This window comes from Rhamphochromis sp. 'chilingali' (genome assembly GCF_963969265.1).
Source record: "Rhamphochromis sp. 'chilingali' genome assembly, chromosome: 15".
Lineage (NCBI taxonomy): Eukaryota > Metazoa > Chordata > Actinopteri > Cichliformes > Cichlidae > Rhamphochromis > Rhamphochromis sp. 'chilingali'.
The window spans coordinates 35,916,178-35,931,189 of NC_137942.1; the positions used below are offsets into that span (position 1 = coordinate 35,916,178).

General features: G+C 44.9%; 1 protein-coding gene across 2 annotated transcripts; it reads left to right on the forward strand.

Annotated features, from left to right (window-relative positions):
• Window positions 1–404: 404 nt before the first annotated feature.
• Window positions 405–10,141, forward strand: rogdi (rogdi atypical leucine zipper). 2 transcript variants are annotated; one of them, XM_080906056.1, is made up of 11 exons: window positions 405–869; window positions 2,520–2,591; window positions 2,886–2,968; window positions 3,137–3,194; window positions 3,278–3,358; window positions 5,350–5,445; window positions 5,523–5,621; window positions 6,431–6,544; window positions 6,630–6,679; window positions 7,041–7,167; window positions 8,422–10,141. In XM_080906056.1, the coding sequence occupies exons 1-11, from the start codon at window positions 795–797 to the stop codon at window positions 8,461–8,463; spliced, it is 897 nt and encodes a 298-aa protein (XP_080762182.1). In that variant the 5' UTR covers window positions 405–794; the 3' UTR covers window positions 8,464–10,141. The 2 variants fall into 2 exon arrangements, with proteins under 2 accessions (XP_080762182.1, XP_080762183.1); XM_080906057.1 differs by having other exon boundaries at window positions 411–869; window positions 3,140–3,194.
• Window positions 10,142–15,012: the final 4,871 nt, after the last annotated feature.

Consider the following 15,012-nt stretch of genomic DNA (forward strand, 5'->3'; position numbering starts at 1 on the left):
TCTGAAAATAACCTTGAAACAAATGTGCCATCAAGATCACAGCGAGGTGTATGAATGTGAATGCGAGACATGTGACGGAGGCAGGTGAGCCTCGCAGGTGATGCTAATCCCCCAAGAAGAGTGAATGCAAACGTCCCCTCGCTCTTACATAAAATCTCAGCGCACTCCACAGGACTTCATTGTGACCTCCTCCCGACTCAACTCTCAGGACGAGGAATGTCGCCGCATTGACGCTGCGTCACGTCCAGTTTGACCAACTGTCAGGCGTGGGTTGCGTAACGGCGTGGAAAACGCCAAGCGGAAGTTCTTAAGCCAGATATGGATTGGTGGGTGGCGCCACTACGCCAGAGCCGTTGGATGGGAGGGCTCCGCACTAAACACGTGACTAATTTGATGCTGCATTCAGGTGGTTGTCATAAAACAATACAAATGTAGCTTCATTCTCTCAAACTAAATGCAGCAGGCGGAAGCTAAAGAGAAGAAGCATCGTCTGTGTGTAACGACAGCACACAGGTAGTCCGGTAGTATACAGACTCTATGGACTGCAGTAGTGAATATAACGTCTGACTCACATGATCACAGGCCGGATTATAAACTACTGCCGTGACGGAGCATCGTGCCGTGGTCGCTTTTGTTTGGTTTCTTATTTCAACTTATCGCCGTTTCTTTGGGTGCTCAACTTAACTTAACTTGTATCCGACGTCAGTGAAGGCAACACAGCTTCCAAAGGCCACCGTGAGACGGCGTCACCCCGAGCGAGAGAGGCCGGTGTTTGTTTGTGGTGCCAGGACAAAATGCTGAATCCGCAGAGGTCTCTGTCGGAGCTCCCGAAGACGTCGACGGCCAGTCAGGTGGAGCGCGTTGTGCTGGTAAGCTGCTCAGCCGTCGCGTATATCGCACCATTGCACTAGCAAACAGCGCTGTGACTGAAAGGCTGCTGGTGCTTCGCACTGACTCGTCTGTTATTGCACAGAGCTGCCCACGGTAGCTGTTAGCCCCGCGCGCTGTCATGTTACTGTGACATTGTGGTTGACGGTCAGTGGGCCCATGGCAACGGCTCACTGACCGTCACCGTGAGAGCGACAGCTGAGCCCGAGCCTTCTGTTTGCTGCTGACTAGCGATGACAAACTGGACCTAAACGTTTTCCCTGCAGGGCGGGGGTCGTACTGTTAAACACGGCATCAACACGCGTGTAAATGTCACAGAGTGTATCTCTACGACAGCAGGAGGGAATGATCTAATATGGCTGTGAACAGATTCAGCCATGTACTGGTAAAACCGTCTGCTTGCCAGTAACAACCAATCACAAGTGAGCTCCTGGAGCTCCCAGTGTCACAGCTGGCTGACGGTCCACAGCTGGCTGACGGTCCACAGCTGGCCTGTCCTTCAGTAATGAGACGCGCACAGGAACAAAGTCTGAGCTGGACACACGGGGCAGTAACATCACAGCTAATAATGTCAACACTTTTGTGAAAGAACATTAGCAGTGTGGTTTTAATGCTTTCATACAAACCAGTATGGTGTAAGGTCTACTGTAGCGAGCCTCTGCACTGAGCCCCACTGTGGACACGCGGCACATTACCACTGCTGCTTAGTTCCACGTCACAGCCTGTTGGAGTCATTAGTGTCCAGGATCAGACCGTTTTAAGTGGCTGAACCTGGACCATGAAACAGTGGTCTGTGTGGGGACGTTAAAGAAACAACGGCTCGTTGGCAGAACGGCTTGTCCCCTTGTAGACCGGTGCTCCCCCCAGTGGGCCACACCCCACAGTTTGTTCTAGGGTTCCCTGTGTTCATGTGGATGTTACACCGACATTAATGACACTGCTAGCCAGTTAGCTTTTTAAAACGGGCGTAAATATTCCATTCAAACCCTTCAAGTGCTCAATTTCAGTCTCACATTAGTTGAATTATTTGAAAGAGGCGAGACTACAAAAGGTCAGATAACAGACCTGACCTGATGGCTGCCTGTGTTGCAGCAGAAATCTTCCATAGAGTCAATCAGTCTAATCAGATGAAGTCAAAATACACCTTTATGGGTATTGGACACAATGTTGCAGATTATTAGGTAATCATGTAAATTACTGACATATGAGTAATTTGAAGTCTCGTATAGTTATTGATATGTATTATTGATCAATAATGGGTGGTGGCTGTAGCTCAGGAGGTAGAGCAGGTCACCTACTGATCAAAAGGTTGGAGGTTCGATCCCAGGCTCCTCCACTCTGCATGCCAAATATCCTTGGGCAAGATACTAACCCCAATTTGCTCTCCGATGTATGAATGTGTGTGAGTGTAGTTAGAAAGCACTCAGTACAGAGGTAGTGCTTGTGAGAATGGGAGTGACTGGGTGAATGAGGCATGTTGTATAGAGCGCTTTGAGTACTCCGGGAGAGTAGAAAAGTGCTGTATAAGAATCAGCCCATTTACCATCAATAATAGTAATTGTGTACGCGTGCAGGGCGAGCTGTTATCTTTGTCTCTCACTAACAGGAAACTGGTTCACTGTGTTTGGCAGGAGGAGGAGTTCAACTGGCTGCTTAAAGAAGAAGTGCACGCTGTCTTAAAGCAGCTCCAAGATGTTCTCAAGGTAAACGATGAGCTTTCATGTGTTAGAAATAGTTGCATAATTACGTGGCTGAAATGATACATGAGCTTTACCCATGGAGCTCTTTGCTGGTCACGGTAAGTCTTTGCCAGGCTGACAGCATCTGGCAGGTCACTATGACAGAGCGCTGCTGTTTTAACTGAAAGGCTGGGCAAACACAAGTGTCCTCAGCATCATAAATACACAGTCCTCTAACAGGACTCCACAGCAGAGCAGGAAGAAGCTCTCAGGTCGTTTCAGCACATGAAGAAGTCTCTGCTGTGTTCTTGTCACCAGGAGGCATCCAGACGTTTCTCCATGCCGACACCAGGCTTTGAAAATCAGCTGAAGCAGGAGAACTTCATCCTTGGCAGCTCAACGTAAATGCAGCTCACACTGCCGTACTGTTACCGTGGTAATCATTTGTGACATCACGTTACATGTAGCGCTGTCGGCATTATACGTGATAGGGTCACCTTTCACATCCACTTCCTTCTGTATTTGTTGTCCTGTGATGATTCCAAAGGTAAAAATGTGACTTTTTCCAGCAGCATGGATCAGGTGAAGGGCGTGCTGACTCTGCAGGGGGAGGTGCTGACTCAGGCTGTGAGTGTATGACGTTCTCACCAAGGCTTTTAACGACACTGCTTTAGGCTGAGCATCTTTAATGTTTGACTCTGTCTCAACAGGATATCAACCTGAAGGTTGCAAAGAGCAGCCAAGTGTTGCACTTCCAGTTTAGAGAAGACAAACAGTGGAAACTGCAACAGGTATAGAAAACAGCGCTGCACTTAATACAACACGTAGCTGCTTCTCTGACTTTACAGCTACAGAAGTTTGAGGATGAAACCTTAGAAAACAACGAGAAAGAAGGCAGCTCCTCAGCTCCCCGGTATAACGCTCACCATGAAGCAGCTAACGTGCAGGCTGCAGAGGCCGTGCACGACGTGGTTCACACAGAGCAAAGCAGCAATCTCTTACTGTTTGTCAGAGTGCAGCCAGGCTGAGGCAGAGCGATGTTAGGTCAGATATTAACTACCAATGAAACCAGTTTCACGGCGTTAACGGTCACTGTAACGTTTGTGTGGGCCCTCTGCTAGCACGCGTGTAGTGTGACATCACAGAAGTATTACCTGATGCATCCATGTAACTATAAGACTGTCAGCATGTGTCTGTTCAGAGTTTAATGACAAACGTGAGCAGGACTGTGGTCAGAGGGGCGGGGCCTCTGACCAGGGAGGCCTGACCACATCACAACCAGCGAGCTTCTAACATGACTTTGAATTGAATCAACACTTTGCATTAATTATACCAAACACAGTTTGACATTCAGAGCATTATGAAAATATCACTGAGCCCAAAGCAGCCGAGCTGTGGGCAGGTGTGGGTGGAGGCAGACGCCTCGGTCTACTTTGGAAACGTGACACTGGTCACATGTTGTTCTCATGTTAGGGACATGTTATGCCACGAGCTGAAAACAAAGCAGCAGATTCTTTCACATGTCTGATGTTTGGTAACATCCAGGAGGGGACAGTGGATCCAGTTCTCCTCTCTACATGTTGGTCCCACAGCCAAAGCGTCCGTGATCGGCTGCAAACACTACGTTTGTCTTAATGTCTGAGCTCTGCAGTGATGGAAAGACCACAAGCAGCACATTGTTTGTAGTTAGGAATAATATCTTTGTCATTGTGAGGCCGTGTTTATTTATTGAAGTTCTCTGTACAGACTTTACCAGTTATTCAGGTCCTGCTTTCATTTGCATGATTATGTTGTCAAACAGAAGATTGCTCCTCTCTGTAGTAGCTCATGGAAAAACCAAGCTGTTAAACATGTTCACAGTTAAAGCTTTACTTATTATCCGTACGAGTAGCTGCACCTGATGACTTACAGGTGACGGTCTGTAAGTCATCAGCTAGTCTATGGCGTTATTTATGTGCCACTATTCTGAGCGCACGTAAAAAAGGTTTGCAGGTGTAAGTGTTGCATTTTGAGGAGAAATTTATTTTGAGTGAAGAAAATTCATTGCTGCGTGCAGAAAATATATTTCAGTGTTTGCTGTTATCCACACACACACAACAGCAGCCCCTCTCGCTCGCTCAGTTTTTGCACTTGCGCTCGTTCGCAATGTGTTGCTCGCGCTCTCAACATTTCAAACTCCGCCCCTCTGTCTTCCTCCGCCACTGCCTCGTTTGAGTTTTGGACGAAATGGATTCTGGGATATTGCATTTCGTCATTTCGAGCTGATTGGAGACCAAAACAGCCAATCAGATATTTTTGCATCCAAGTCTGTGATTGGCTGGTTTTGTGGCACAAATATAACGGTGTACAGAAAGAGTTGAACGCACACGGGCAAAAATGTTGAGAGCGCGAGCAACACATTGCGAACAAGCGCAAGTACAAAAACTGAGCGAGCGAGAGGGGCTGCTGTTGTGTGTGTGTGTGTGTGTGTGTGTGTGTGTGTGTGTGTGTGTGTGTGTGTGTGTGTGTGTGTGGATAACAGCAAACGCTGAAATACATTTTCTGCACGCAGCAATGAATTTTGTTCACTCAAAATAAATTTCTCCTCAAAATGCAACACTTACACCTGCAAACCTTTTTTACGTGCGCTCAGAGTAGTGGCACAAAAATAACGCCATACTAGTCTAGCTTTTAAAAGTGAATGCAATGAAGCCGAGAGGTGATGCTGGACAGTTTTCTTCAGGAACTTGTGTTAACATATGACCCCCACCCTTCACTGGTCCTCGTTTCTGTGGCCCATCAGATCCAAGATGCCAGGAACCACGTGAACCAGGCTCTGCAGCTGCTGAGCAGCCGTGACGAGAGCTACCACTTCAAGTCTGGGGCTGAGGTCAACAAGGTGTGTCCCTGTTAGCACAGAGCTGCCACTCTGCTGATGCTGCTGATACTAACATCACGTTTGTGTTCATGCTGCAGCTCATGGATGGAGTGATGCTGCAGCTTACACGAGCTCGAAACCGCCTCACTACCCCGGCCTCCATGACGCTGCCTGAGCTGGCTGCCAGCGGTTTGATGGTATACACGCTGCACTCAATGATCTTACTGAAGAATAACTGTGTAAAGATGCAGGTTTTAAAGAAAACATGACAGCAAGTTTAGTCAAATCAGGTTCCTCGTGAGAGCAGGGTTTCTCAGGAAGCTGTCCTGCTGTAGGTCAGTGCAGTGTAAACTGTTCCAGCCCTCTGACTCTGGGGGGAGGCTCCCGCTGACAGACAAGGGCGATCTATGGCATCAAAAGCAGTGCTGAAGTGGAACAGTCGCAGTGAGTCATAGTTAGGTCCTGTAAAAAGCCCAGTCTCAGTGCTGGGCTCTGAATCCACAACTGTTCTGTGAAACCAGCGCCCGCAGTCTGGGTTGGCGTTGACTAACCTCGGTCGACACTCACAGGATCAGAGATTAACTTCAGGTAACCTGTAGGAGCTATTTACACCTTTGCTGTCCACACTTTAGACCTGTGTAATGCAGGATATGTTATTAGAGCCACGTGGCAGTAGCCACATCAAGTATTACTCGTTATATCGTTACCCAATGAACCTGCTCGGAGCCCATGCTGCTCTGATGTTAGAGGAGAAAGGTTGGAGAAGCACTCATGGAGGTGGTGTGGGTGGAAATAAACTCCACCAGGGCAGAAATACACCAAAGCAATCTGCAGGTTGTTCCTGGCTCTGATGATGAATTTTAAAGCAGGACTTGATGAGCTCTGAGTGCTGGCTCAGTGAAGTCACTGCAGAGAAACCCAGCAGAGTAATACTGCTGAAGGTTAAACCTTCCTGTGATGTTTCAGCCTGACTGCCTCACACCGGCCTCTCTTGTTTGATCACCAGAAAATGTTCTCTCCTCCCATACCCGGGGATGTCATGGTCAACTTTTACATCAACTTAAGCAAACTGTGTCTGACTGTGTACCAGCTCCACGTGCTGCCTGCTAACACCACCAAGGTTAGACTCTGTGACACCGTGCACCCGTCTGTGGAGCCGCCCTCTGTCATGTGACCAGTGTTTGTGATCCTTCTCATATCTGCAGAATTTCAAGCCTGCTGGGAGCTCAGTGCTGCACAGCCCTGGAGCGATGTTGTAAGTCCTTCAGTCCTCTGATGAAGCTTAAACATGTTGTAGGAGGTGAAACGTTTACACAAAGAGCCATCAGTGTCATTGCAACTATTCCTGTACATGCTTATTATTAGAAAACGACATATTTCCATTACCAGATGATGCAGCCTTATTCTGTTGTGTAATATTACTGAAACCTGGCTCTATGAGTAATATTTAAATATGACTGTGGCCAAATGGCCTCTTACTCAACAGCTGGGCTCCTGCCCCATGATGCTGGCTTGGATGGAAACTGATTTACTATCTAGTTACTGGTAACACACAGTAGTGCTAAAGTGTACATGGTGGACAGTATCTAAGCTCTCTTTACATTTTGCTAACACAGTGAGCTCAACAACAACCGGTTTGAGGTGAGCCATGTTCACAAAGTGGAGTGTGTGGTGCCTTGGCTGAGCGACACGCTGGTGTTCTTCACCATATCCCTGCAGCTCTGTCAGCAGCTGAAGGACAAGGTCAGTCCCTCAAACACTCGCACATTATTAATCATGACGTGAGAGACGTGGAGGAGATGGAGCATTCATTCTGGGAGCACGTGCTGTCTGTTCGGCAGTGTTTGGAAGGTTACTTTTAAAATGAACTGTTACTCGCCACACCAACACCAGCTAGATGTTAAAATCTTCATATAAATGAGTAACAGTAGGTGGACATTAGGTAAGGCTGCACTTTTTGCAGCGATCTCATATAGAAAACTATCCCACGCGTATATAAAACAGGTCCGTGGCTCCGAACCGTAGTAAAGGGACCTCTGACTAATACGTCGGGTTCGTGTCGGGCTCGTAGCTGAAAACTAGCTTTACTTTGTTGTGTGGGTCAAGTTTGCAGTGAGAGACAGAGAGAGGCGTTGAAAGGCTGCTGCAACAGAACTTATTGTTTCAGAGGAAAACAGGAACACAGCGTACAGTCGAGTCTTAACAGCTTACTTACAGCTGGGCTCGTCAGGCTCTCTGTTTGGCTGCAGTGGTTATTATTATATTTACATGTTTCCAGCTCCCGTTTCTGCTCCGTGACAGCTCCTACTGTAACACCTGTACTGATTTTTCTGTGCCAGCATGACACCAATGTGACTAAAAATGTTCAAACATGTAAATGAAATATGAACATTTACTCTGAAAACTGAATTAAAAGCTAAAAGTGAAATAAAAACAGAAACTAATTAGAAAATATGAACTTTTAGTAACACCACCATTCAGTGTAGCGAGGCTTAGCCTAACCCCTGATGCTGATGGTTCTGGAGCTTTCATGGGGGGCGGGGGGTCTTTTTGTCACGCTTAAGTGTTTCGGATCAAACATACAAAAAGTCAATTATGATGAAGGGCACGAACACGTCTCCACACCACTGTAACTAACCTGGGGTGAACCGAGACGTTAGCCAGGGTCACGTGACAGCTGTATGAGCAACGTTGGATAACAAAGACTTTGGGTTTGTTTCATTTACTTTAGAGAAGCAGCCTGAGTCTTTACTGTGGGAACAGATCGGGATCAAAGAGCTCTGGCTTAAATGATCACAGCACAGTTTGCCTAAACGTGTTTCTACAGTGGCGTGAAGTATTTGACCGTTTGGCAGTTTGTTTCATAAAGTGACCTTTCCTTTTGGTCTAGACAGTTCTTTGTTTTTCACCATTAAATCTGTTACAGTGAGCAGAAAGTGAAAGGAAGTGAGAACTGTTTCATCTTTGACTGAATCCCAGCTGCTTCCTTCCCTGCAGATCTCGGTTTTCTCCAGTTTCTGGAACTACAGACCTTTTTAATCCTGCAGCCCGTCATCCTCCAGGCTCCGCTCGGACTCGCACTTAGCACTCTGTTGTAAAGGAAGTGTTCATTATTTTAGCTATTTGAAATGCAGTGTGATGTCAGAGCGCTAAAGCTCCGCCCCCAGTGATGTTAGCCCAGATAGCAGACAGTCCCGTCAGTGCGTCTCAGTACTGCCGTGTGGATTCATGTCATTTGGTTCCCTTTAATAGAATTATTTATTACCCACACTCACATTCCTGATTGTGTTTGAGTTGTTTTGTAGAACACTAATTTTGTACTAAAAGTACGTTTCTTGTACTTGTTCTGTCCCAGCATGGTGATCGCTTTGAAAGCTTCCTCGTAGTAAAGTCCTGCCCTACTACTGTGGTACTGGTACTGTAGTACTGTAGTACTGTGGTACCGTAGTACTGGTACACAGGTGGACACCACAAGCCTGTGACTGTGTAAAATGCTCAGAGTCAAACAGTCTGCTGCCACTAACAGCATCATCTATTCACTCTGCTGCATAGCATTAACCTCACATGCAGCAGCAGTGCTGCGTGACAGTGCCTGTGCATTACTGTTATGATGCACATGGAAAAGGCAGTTTCAGTGGCTGCCAAGCGCATCATGTTGGAGTGGGAACAGGAGGACGAATCTGTGATGAAGGTAACAGTTTTCTGTATTTTTGATGGGACCAAGAACGTAAACAAAGGAGGAAGGTCTTTGAAGAAGCTCCTGTTCTGTTTCTCCTGCCGTAGCACCTTTCTAATCTTCCCACAGGAAACAAACCTGCTCCACAGTACGTGGAGGACGGGGCTCTGCTGGAGGCTGTCATCACTGTACCAGGTCGTTTGGGGTGTAATGAGTGGCAGTTTGGACATAGATGTCAGCTGCTCAGCTCATTTTACCTGTCACTAGCTGATTGGCTGACCTGTGTATGTAGATACTGAGATGCTTCTTCACAGAGCTGAGCTCTAATTGATCCTGTTTCCAGTTTTATAAGGTGCACAATCAACAGAGGAAGTGTTGCTCTAGCTCAGCCTCTTCCTCCGAATTATTCCCTCATTCAGTATGTGGGTGTGTGGGACACAGTAAGAATCAAACGTTGTTGTAATGGGTAAAACATCTGTTAGGAGTGATATCACGAACATGCCACAGTCTCCCCCTGTGGTCTGCTTTACAGAGAACCACGCACGGCGTATATTTACACGTGTCATGGCTCCTCCAGTCTGCTTTGGTTCAGATTGTCGTGCAGTCCTGATGTGCTGTGTTTGTCTGCTTCTGCACACCGGCCTGAGCTCAGTACAGATGGCAGCACGTTTGTTTCAGAACAGCAGAAGCTGTAAGAAAACCCAACGAGCAGGATGAGCAGAAACACATTTGTGCAAACTGATGAACACAAACGTGGCTGGAGCAGGGCCCTTCATCCCTCGACCTCACATTCCCTGTTTGTTACTACATGGATTTATTTAAATAAGCTACCTGTGACATCATCTGTTGCTGTTTGTATTCGTCTCGTGTTGATTTTCTTTGAACCAAATACTATTGTAGACATGAACAAATGACTTCTTTCCACTAAGTATTAATGTATTTAAAGATGCCTGTCATGTAAAATGTGGAATGTGTGCAATTAAACTTTCGTCCTGATGAACTCTCTTTGGTGATCTGAAGATGCATGTAATAAAAAAGTCATCACTGAACTTCATTTGTATTATTGGAAATGCAGTGCCACATTGTATTTGTCACATTTCAGGTTGTCAGATTTAATATTAGACAAAGATTCATGCAAAATTCATTTTTGTAATGATGTCATACATTAGGGGGGGAAAGAGATCCAAACCTACCCGACCCGGTTTGTTTGTTTGTGGTAACACCAGCTGCACCTGATTTGCAATCAGAATTCTGAAACATCCATCAGTTTGTTCCATGAAGCTCAAGTTCATGTACTTGGTTATACAGCAGCACAGTGAGATGAAACACCAGGACCTTTACTTCTGAAAGGCTCAAAACAGACAAAATGATATTGGAGTTGTGCAGTCAAAATCCAGTTGTGATGCCTTGTCATTGCCAAGAATAAATGCTGAGGGAAGCAACAATGGTTGCTGACTGAAGTAGTCGCACTCGAACGTCAAGGAAGGTGGAAGGAAAGCAGATTACGCAGACATGTCAGGTTTCCAGAGGTGAGCAATTTATTTACAGTGAGCTTAATTTAATGTGTAACATGGCTCTGGTGACACAGCTCACCTCTGCTCTCTGCTGCATCTGGTAGAGACTGGCTTTAAATAGGGCCATCAATTTCCCTCCAATTGCCCAGCCAGTACCACTCACACTGAGGGATCTAAAACTACACAGATGATCTAAAACACAAAACCTCTACACACTTCTAACATGCACATTTACACAACTAAATGGCAGTATTAACGAAAAGAAACACATTCAACAAATCCCTTTAAACCTTAACACAAACAAAAGGAAGCATCTCTATGGACAAAGAAACCCCTCCACTTGGTTTGACCTGCTGATGTCATGTGTGACATCATCAGGACTTTAAAATGAGGAAATGCCAGGTGGGCGTTTCCCCACACCTGACCCTCATGAAGACTGAAAAGACAAAGTATGAACGAATTACTTAATGTGTAACATAATAAAATATAAAGAAACATGTACTTGAGTATTTGTCTTAATTTGCAGAATGTTTGATTTGCCGGCAACAAAACGCTTCCACAAACAAACCCGGGATAGTGAGTGAAGCAAAGTTACATGACAAACAGCAAATCATAGCAAATACATAGAAACAGAATAATGTGCAAAAAAAAAAAAGGTAAACACATGTGGGACAAATGGAGAGCATTGCAACTGCTCCTCCACTTTGTCACACTGACCAGGAAAAAACAAAGCGAGCAACTTGTGTAAATCAAGGTAAAAAAAACTGTTTCCCCTCCTCGTCAACACTGACGAACCATCGAGGTCTGCAGAATGATCTGACCAATGGCTCAGACGGTTCAGAGTCTCTGAGGTCATAGTGCTGCCGGGACTGCCCTTGACCACCAGCACTGTCGGTGTCAGCGCTGGAACACGACCATGAGGAAGACCTTGATATAGTTTGGGGCACCATCTTTCTCACTAGAAGAAACAAGACTTGTCATCACTGCAGTCTCAATACTGAGAGATATTGAGATGAGATACTGCAACCACTGGCACTCCCATATTTTCATATTCTGAGACCGAACTCTATATTGCTCGTTCCCATAGAGCAGGGTTTATCAGAGCTTACCTCCAAAATATGGGAATGGACTGTCTGCAGTCCTCACACTTGCTTCAGATGTTATCAGTCCATTCATTGGACATTATTGGTTGTAATCAGCCCCACAGATAGGAGCCAGGAGAGGCCCTCTACCCCTGCTAATCGCTCAGGTTTGTTATCCATTCACACAGAGGGCCACAAAGAAAAGGACGGGAACAGCCCAGAATCCATTTTCCTGACTTCATGCAAATAAGGCAGTGCTACCAGGTAAAAGGATTGAAATGGACAGCAGTGATTTTAATGAGTGAGTTAATGTGGTGTTGATATACCAGCTTTGACATGTATTTGTAGACGTTATGTTTTCCACTGTCTTTGTGATGCTAGCTTAAAGTTACTGTGAAAGGTTCATGTATACTGTGGTTGGTACGTCTTCGTCTTGGCTGTAGCGTTCTATTGTTTCTATTTCTGTTTTCTCTAACTGTTATTACTGTAATGAGGGTCTAACAAACAATTGATCTAATTGATCTCATTATCATTTGTTTATTTACAATTAAGTGCTTCCAACTTCTAGTCACAGTTTATAGGTTGCTTGTAGTTTTTAGCTTCTACTCGTGCTTATTATGGCTTCATTTTGTGCTTATGTCATTGCCTAATTTACACAGTTAAATGGTTCTGTATAAGAAATATTCTTGACAAATCCAGAAAACAAAAGGCTCGGTGATGTCAGACATGACATCATCAGCACTTTAAAAGTCAGGAAATGCTGGATGTCTCCTACACCTGACCTCCGTTTAGTAGGATGAAGGACGAGCTCAGAGCAAAGTAATAATAGTAAGCTTAACCCTTAAACAAGAAGCAAACATTTAAACCTGAAACATAATAAAACAAGATATGACTGTGTACTGCTTTAATCTGCTGTTTTTTATTTAACTGCAACATAACACTAAAGCATCCCATGTCCCAATTGCCAGTCTTGGTAGCCGGGGTTCGGTCCACGTGGGTGGCTGGCCTCTCCCTTGGAGATAGGGTGAGAAGTTCGGCCATTCGGGAGGGGCTCAGAGTAGTAGTATCCTTGGGCAAGATACTAACCCTAAGTTGTTCTTCGATGCATCCATTGGAGTGTGAATGTAGTTAGAAAGCACTATGTATGGAGAAAGTGCTTGTGAGAATGGGTGAATGTTGTATGGAGAGTAGAAAAGCGCTAAATAAGAATCAGAGTCTATAACTGCTCACAGACTGGCTGTCAGGAAGCCGTTCGAACGCAAGCAAAACCGGGACACAATACAGAGCTATGCACAAGACGTAGACTACAAATTTATTTATTGAGCACTGTTCATAGATTAAAATCACAAAGTGTTGCACAATAAAACCAAAAATATTAATAAAATATTGACATGAAACAATGAAAACATTAATTAAAGCTTGTTTGTATAGAAATGGTGCCTGAGAGACCAATCCCCACGGGGACCAACAGTAGCCTCGGACACGAAGACCTGAGTGCTCGGGATGAAGCACGAGGTTTCAGGGATAAACTGACCAGAGCTTCACCATGTAGAGCTCAACAAGTTCAAACTGAAATTTTAAAATGAAACCTAAAATTTACTGGCAACCAATGAAGAGAAGCCAAAACTGGAGTAATATGTGGCCTCCTATTGGTGCTGCAGTGTTCTGTCTGAAGGCTCCAACGCTGATTTGTAGAAACCAGTAAAAAGACCACTGGAGTAATCCAAACGAGAAGAAATAACAGCATGAAGAATCATCCCCGGCTCAGCCTTTGACACCAGCAGCCTGACCTTAGAAATGTTTCTCATGTGATTAAAACACTTCTGAACCAGTTTGGAGACATTGAACTGTCGCTATGACGCCCAAATTTCTGAGACTCGATTGAACGGACGAGTCTAAAACACTGATGCGCTGCTTGATAACTCCAAATGATCATCATCATCATGTATGGAGGTGATTATGACAGTGAGTATCTGTTGTGTGCCCACCTTATTACTAAATTAGGCAGAGCACTCTGAATTGAATCAGGACATAAAGCACGGTCTTTATGTTGCTTTATTGAACACTCTTCATCTTACAACTAGCCACTTAACGGGGCTTCCTTCGGACAACAACATCCGGTTCAAAGGTCATCACCTTAAGACATAGCCATATCAGTACATATCTTCAACCATCTTTAAAAATGGTAGAGGGATGGTTTGGGCTGCGTGTCAGGCAGTGCTGGTGGGAATCTTGTGAAGGGAAAAAGATGCCATCTAAAAGCATGCAGTGGGAACTATGGAAGAAATTACAAGAAAGCTTGATTAGGAGAGTTCAGGCTGCACTGAACTCTGGTGATATCAGCTACTGACTTTGTTAGAACTGTAAAAACTCAGCTTTCATACTGTATGTCTCTGTGTCAGAGATGTCAATAAATCACTGCACCTATTTCCATGTTTCCTGTCAAAACATAAAGAAAAGAAGACTTTTGCTCTGTACTCTGCTTTATTTGAAATGAATGGAAGAACAAAACAAAATGCTTCCAGTGGAAGGATGGCTTTGACACTGGGAAAGTATTTATGGTCTGTATCGGGCTTGCCTGTCCATATGGAGCAAAAACAGCTCTGCATCATACACTCAGGCTCCTGACATCTTTCTGCATTAGGAAACCTAATCACAGTTTATAGACAAGTCAGTGTCATTTTAGTGACAGTACCAGGTTGTTTCACAGCAGAAGTCAGCCATGTTTAGGGAAGGTCTCGTCCCTTCAGACCTCCACATTTTTATTTTCAGTACATCCAAATAAATGCAGTAGGACAGTAGTTTATCACTGAAGTCAATCAAAAGCCAACAGATAGTTGGCCTGCTCGAGGAAACCTTACTTTCTGGGTTACGTTTCATGCTGGTACTGTGGAGATCTGACTGTGGACCTATTTCACATATGCAGCCCTTGGACAGTGTCCAGGTACGTTTAAAAAGAGAGTAACAGTGAGATGAAGCCAAAGAAAGTGAATATGACAACCCACAAATAGTGTTTAGGTCGTTATATCTTTACAGAACTATTTTTTACTGAAGAAGTACCAAAACCCTGCATACATTTATTCCACCGTCGCTGGAAATCTAGTCAGCATGTAGAGGAACCTGTTTGTTTTCTATCAGACTAAATGTGTCTCTGTGTTTATGATACACTGGACGCTTTCTTATGATAAATAATGGATTTCTGTGTCCAACTAAAGAGAGACCCTTCACTGATGACGATGACGTAAACAGACAGACGTTCACAGCGCTATATACTGCCCCCTCATGGTCATCTTACAAGCAGCGTACACTATGGTTT

Excerpts from the sequence above, each read along its gene's own strand:
- rogdi (XM_080906056.1), top strand. The coding sequence starts at position 795 with ATGCTGAATCCGCAGAGGTCTCTGTCGGAGCTCCCGAAGACGTCGACG. Across the intron at positions 5,446-5,522 it reads CTGGGGCTGAGGTCAACAAG|CTCATGGATGGAGTGATGCT; the intron begins GTGTGTCCCTGT and ends TTCATGCTGCAG. Across the intron at positions 6,545-6,629 it reads TGCCTGCTAACACCACCAAG|AATTTCAAGCCTGCTGGGAG; the intron begins GTTAGACTCTGT and ends TCATATCTGCAG.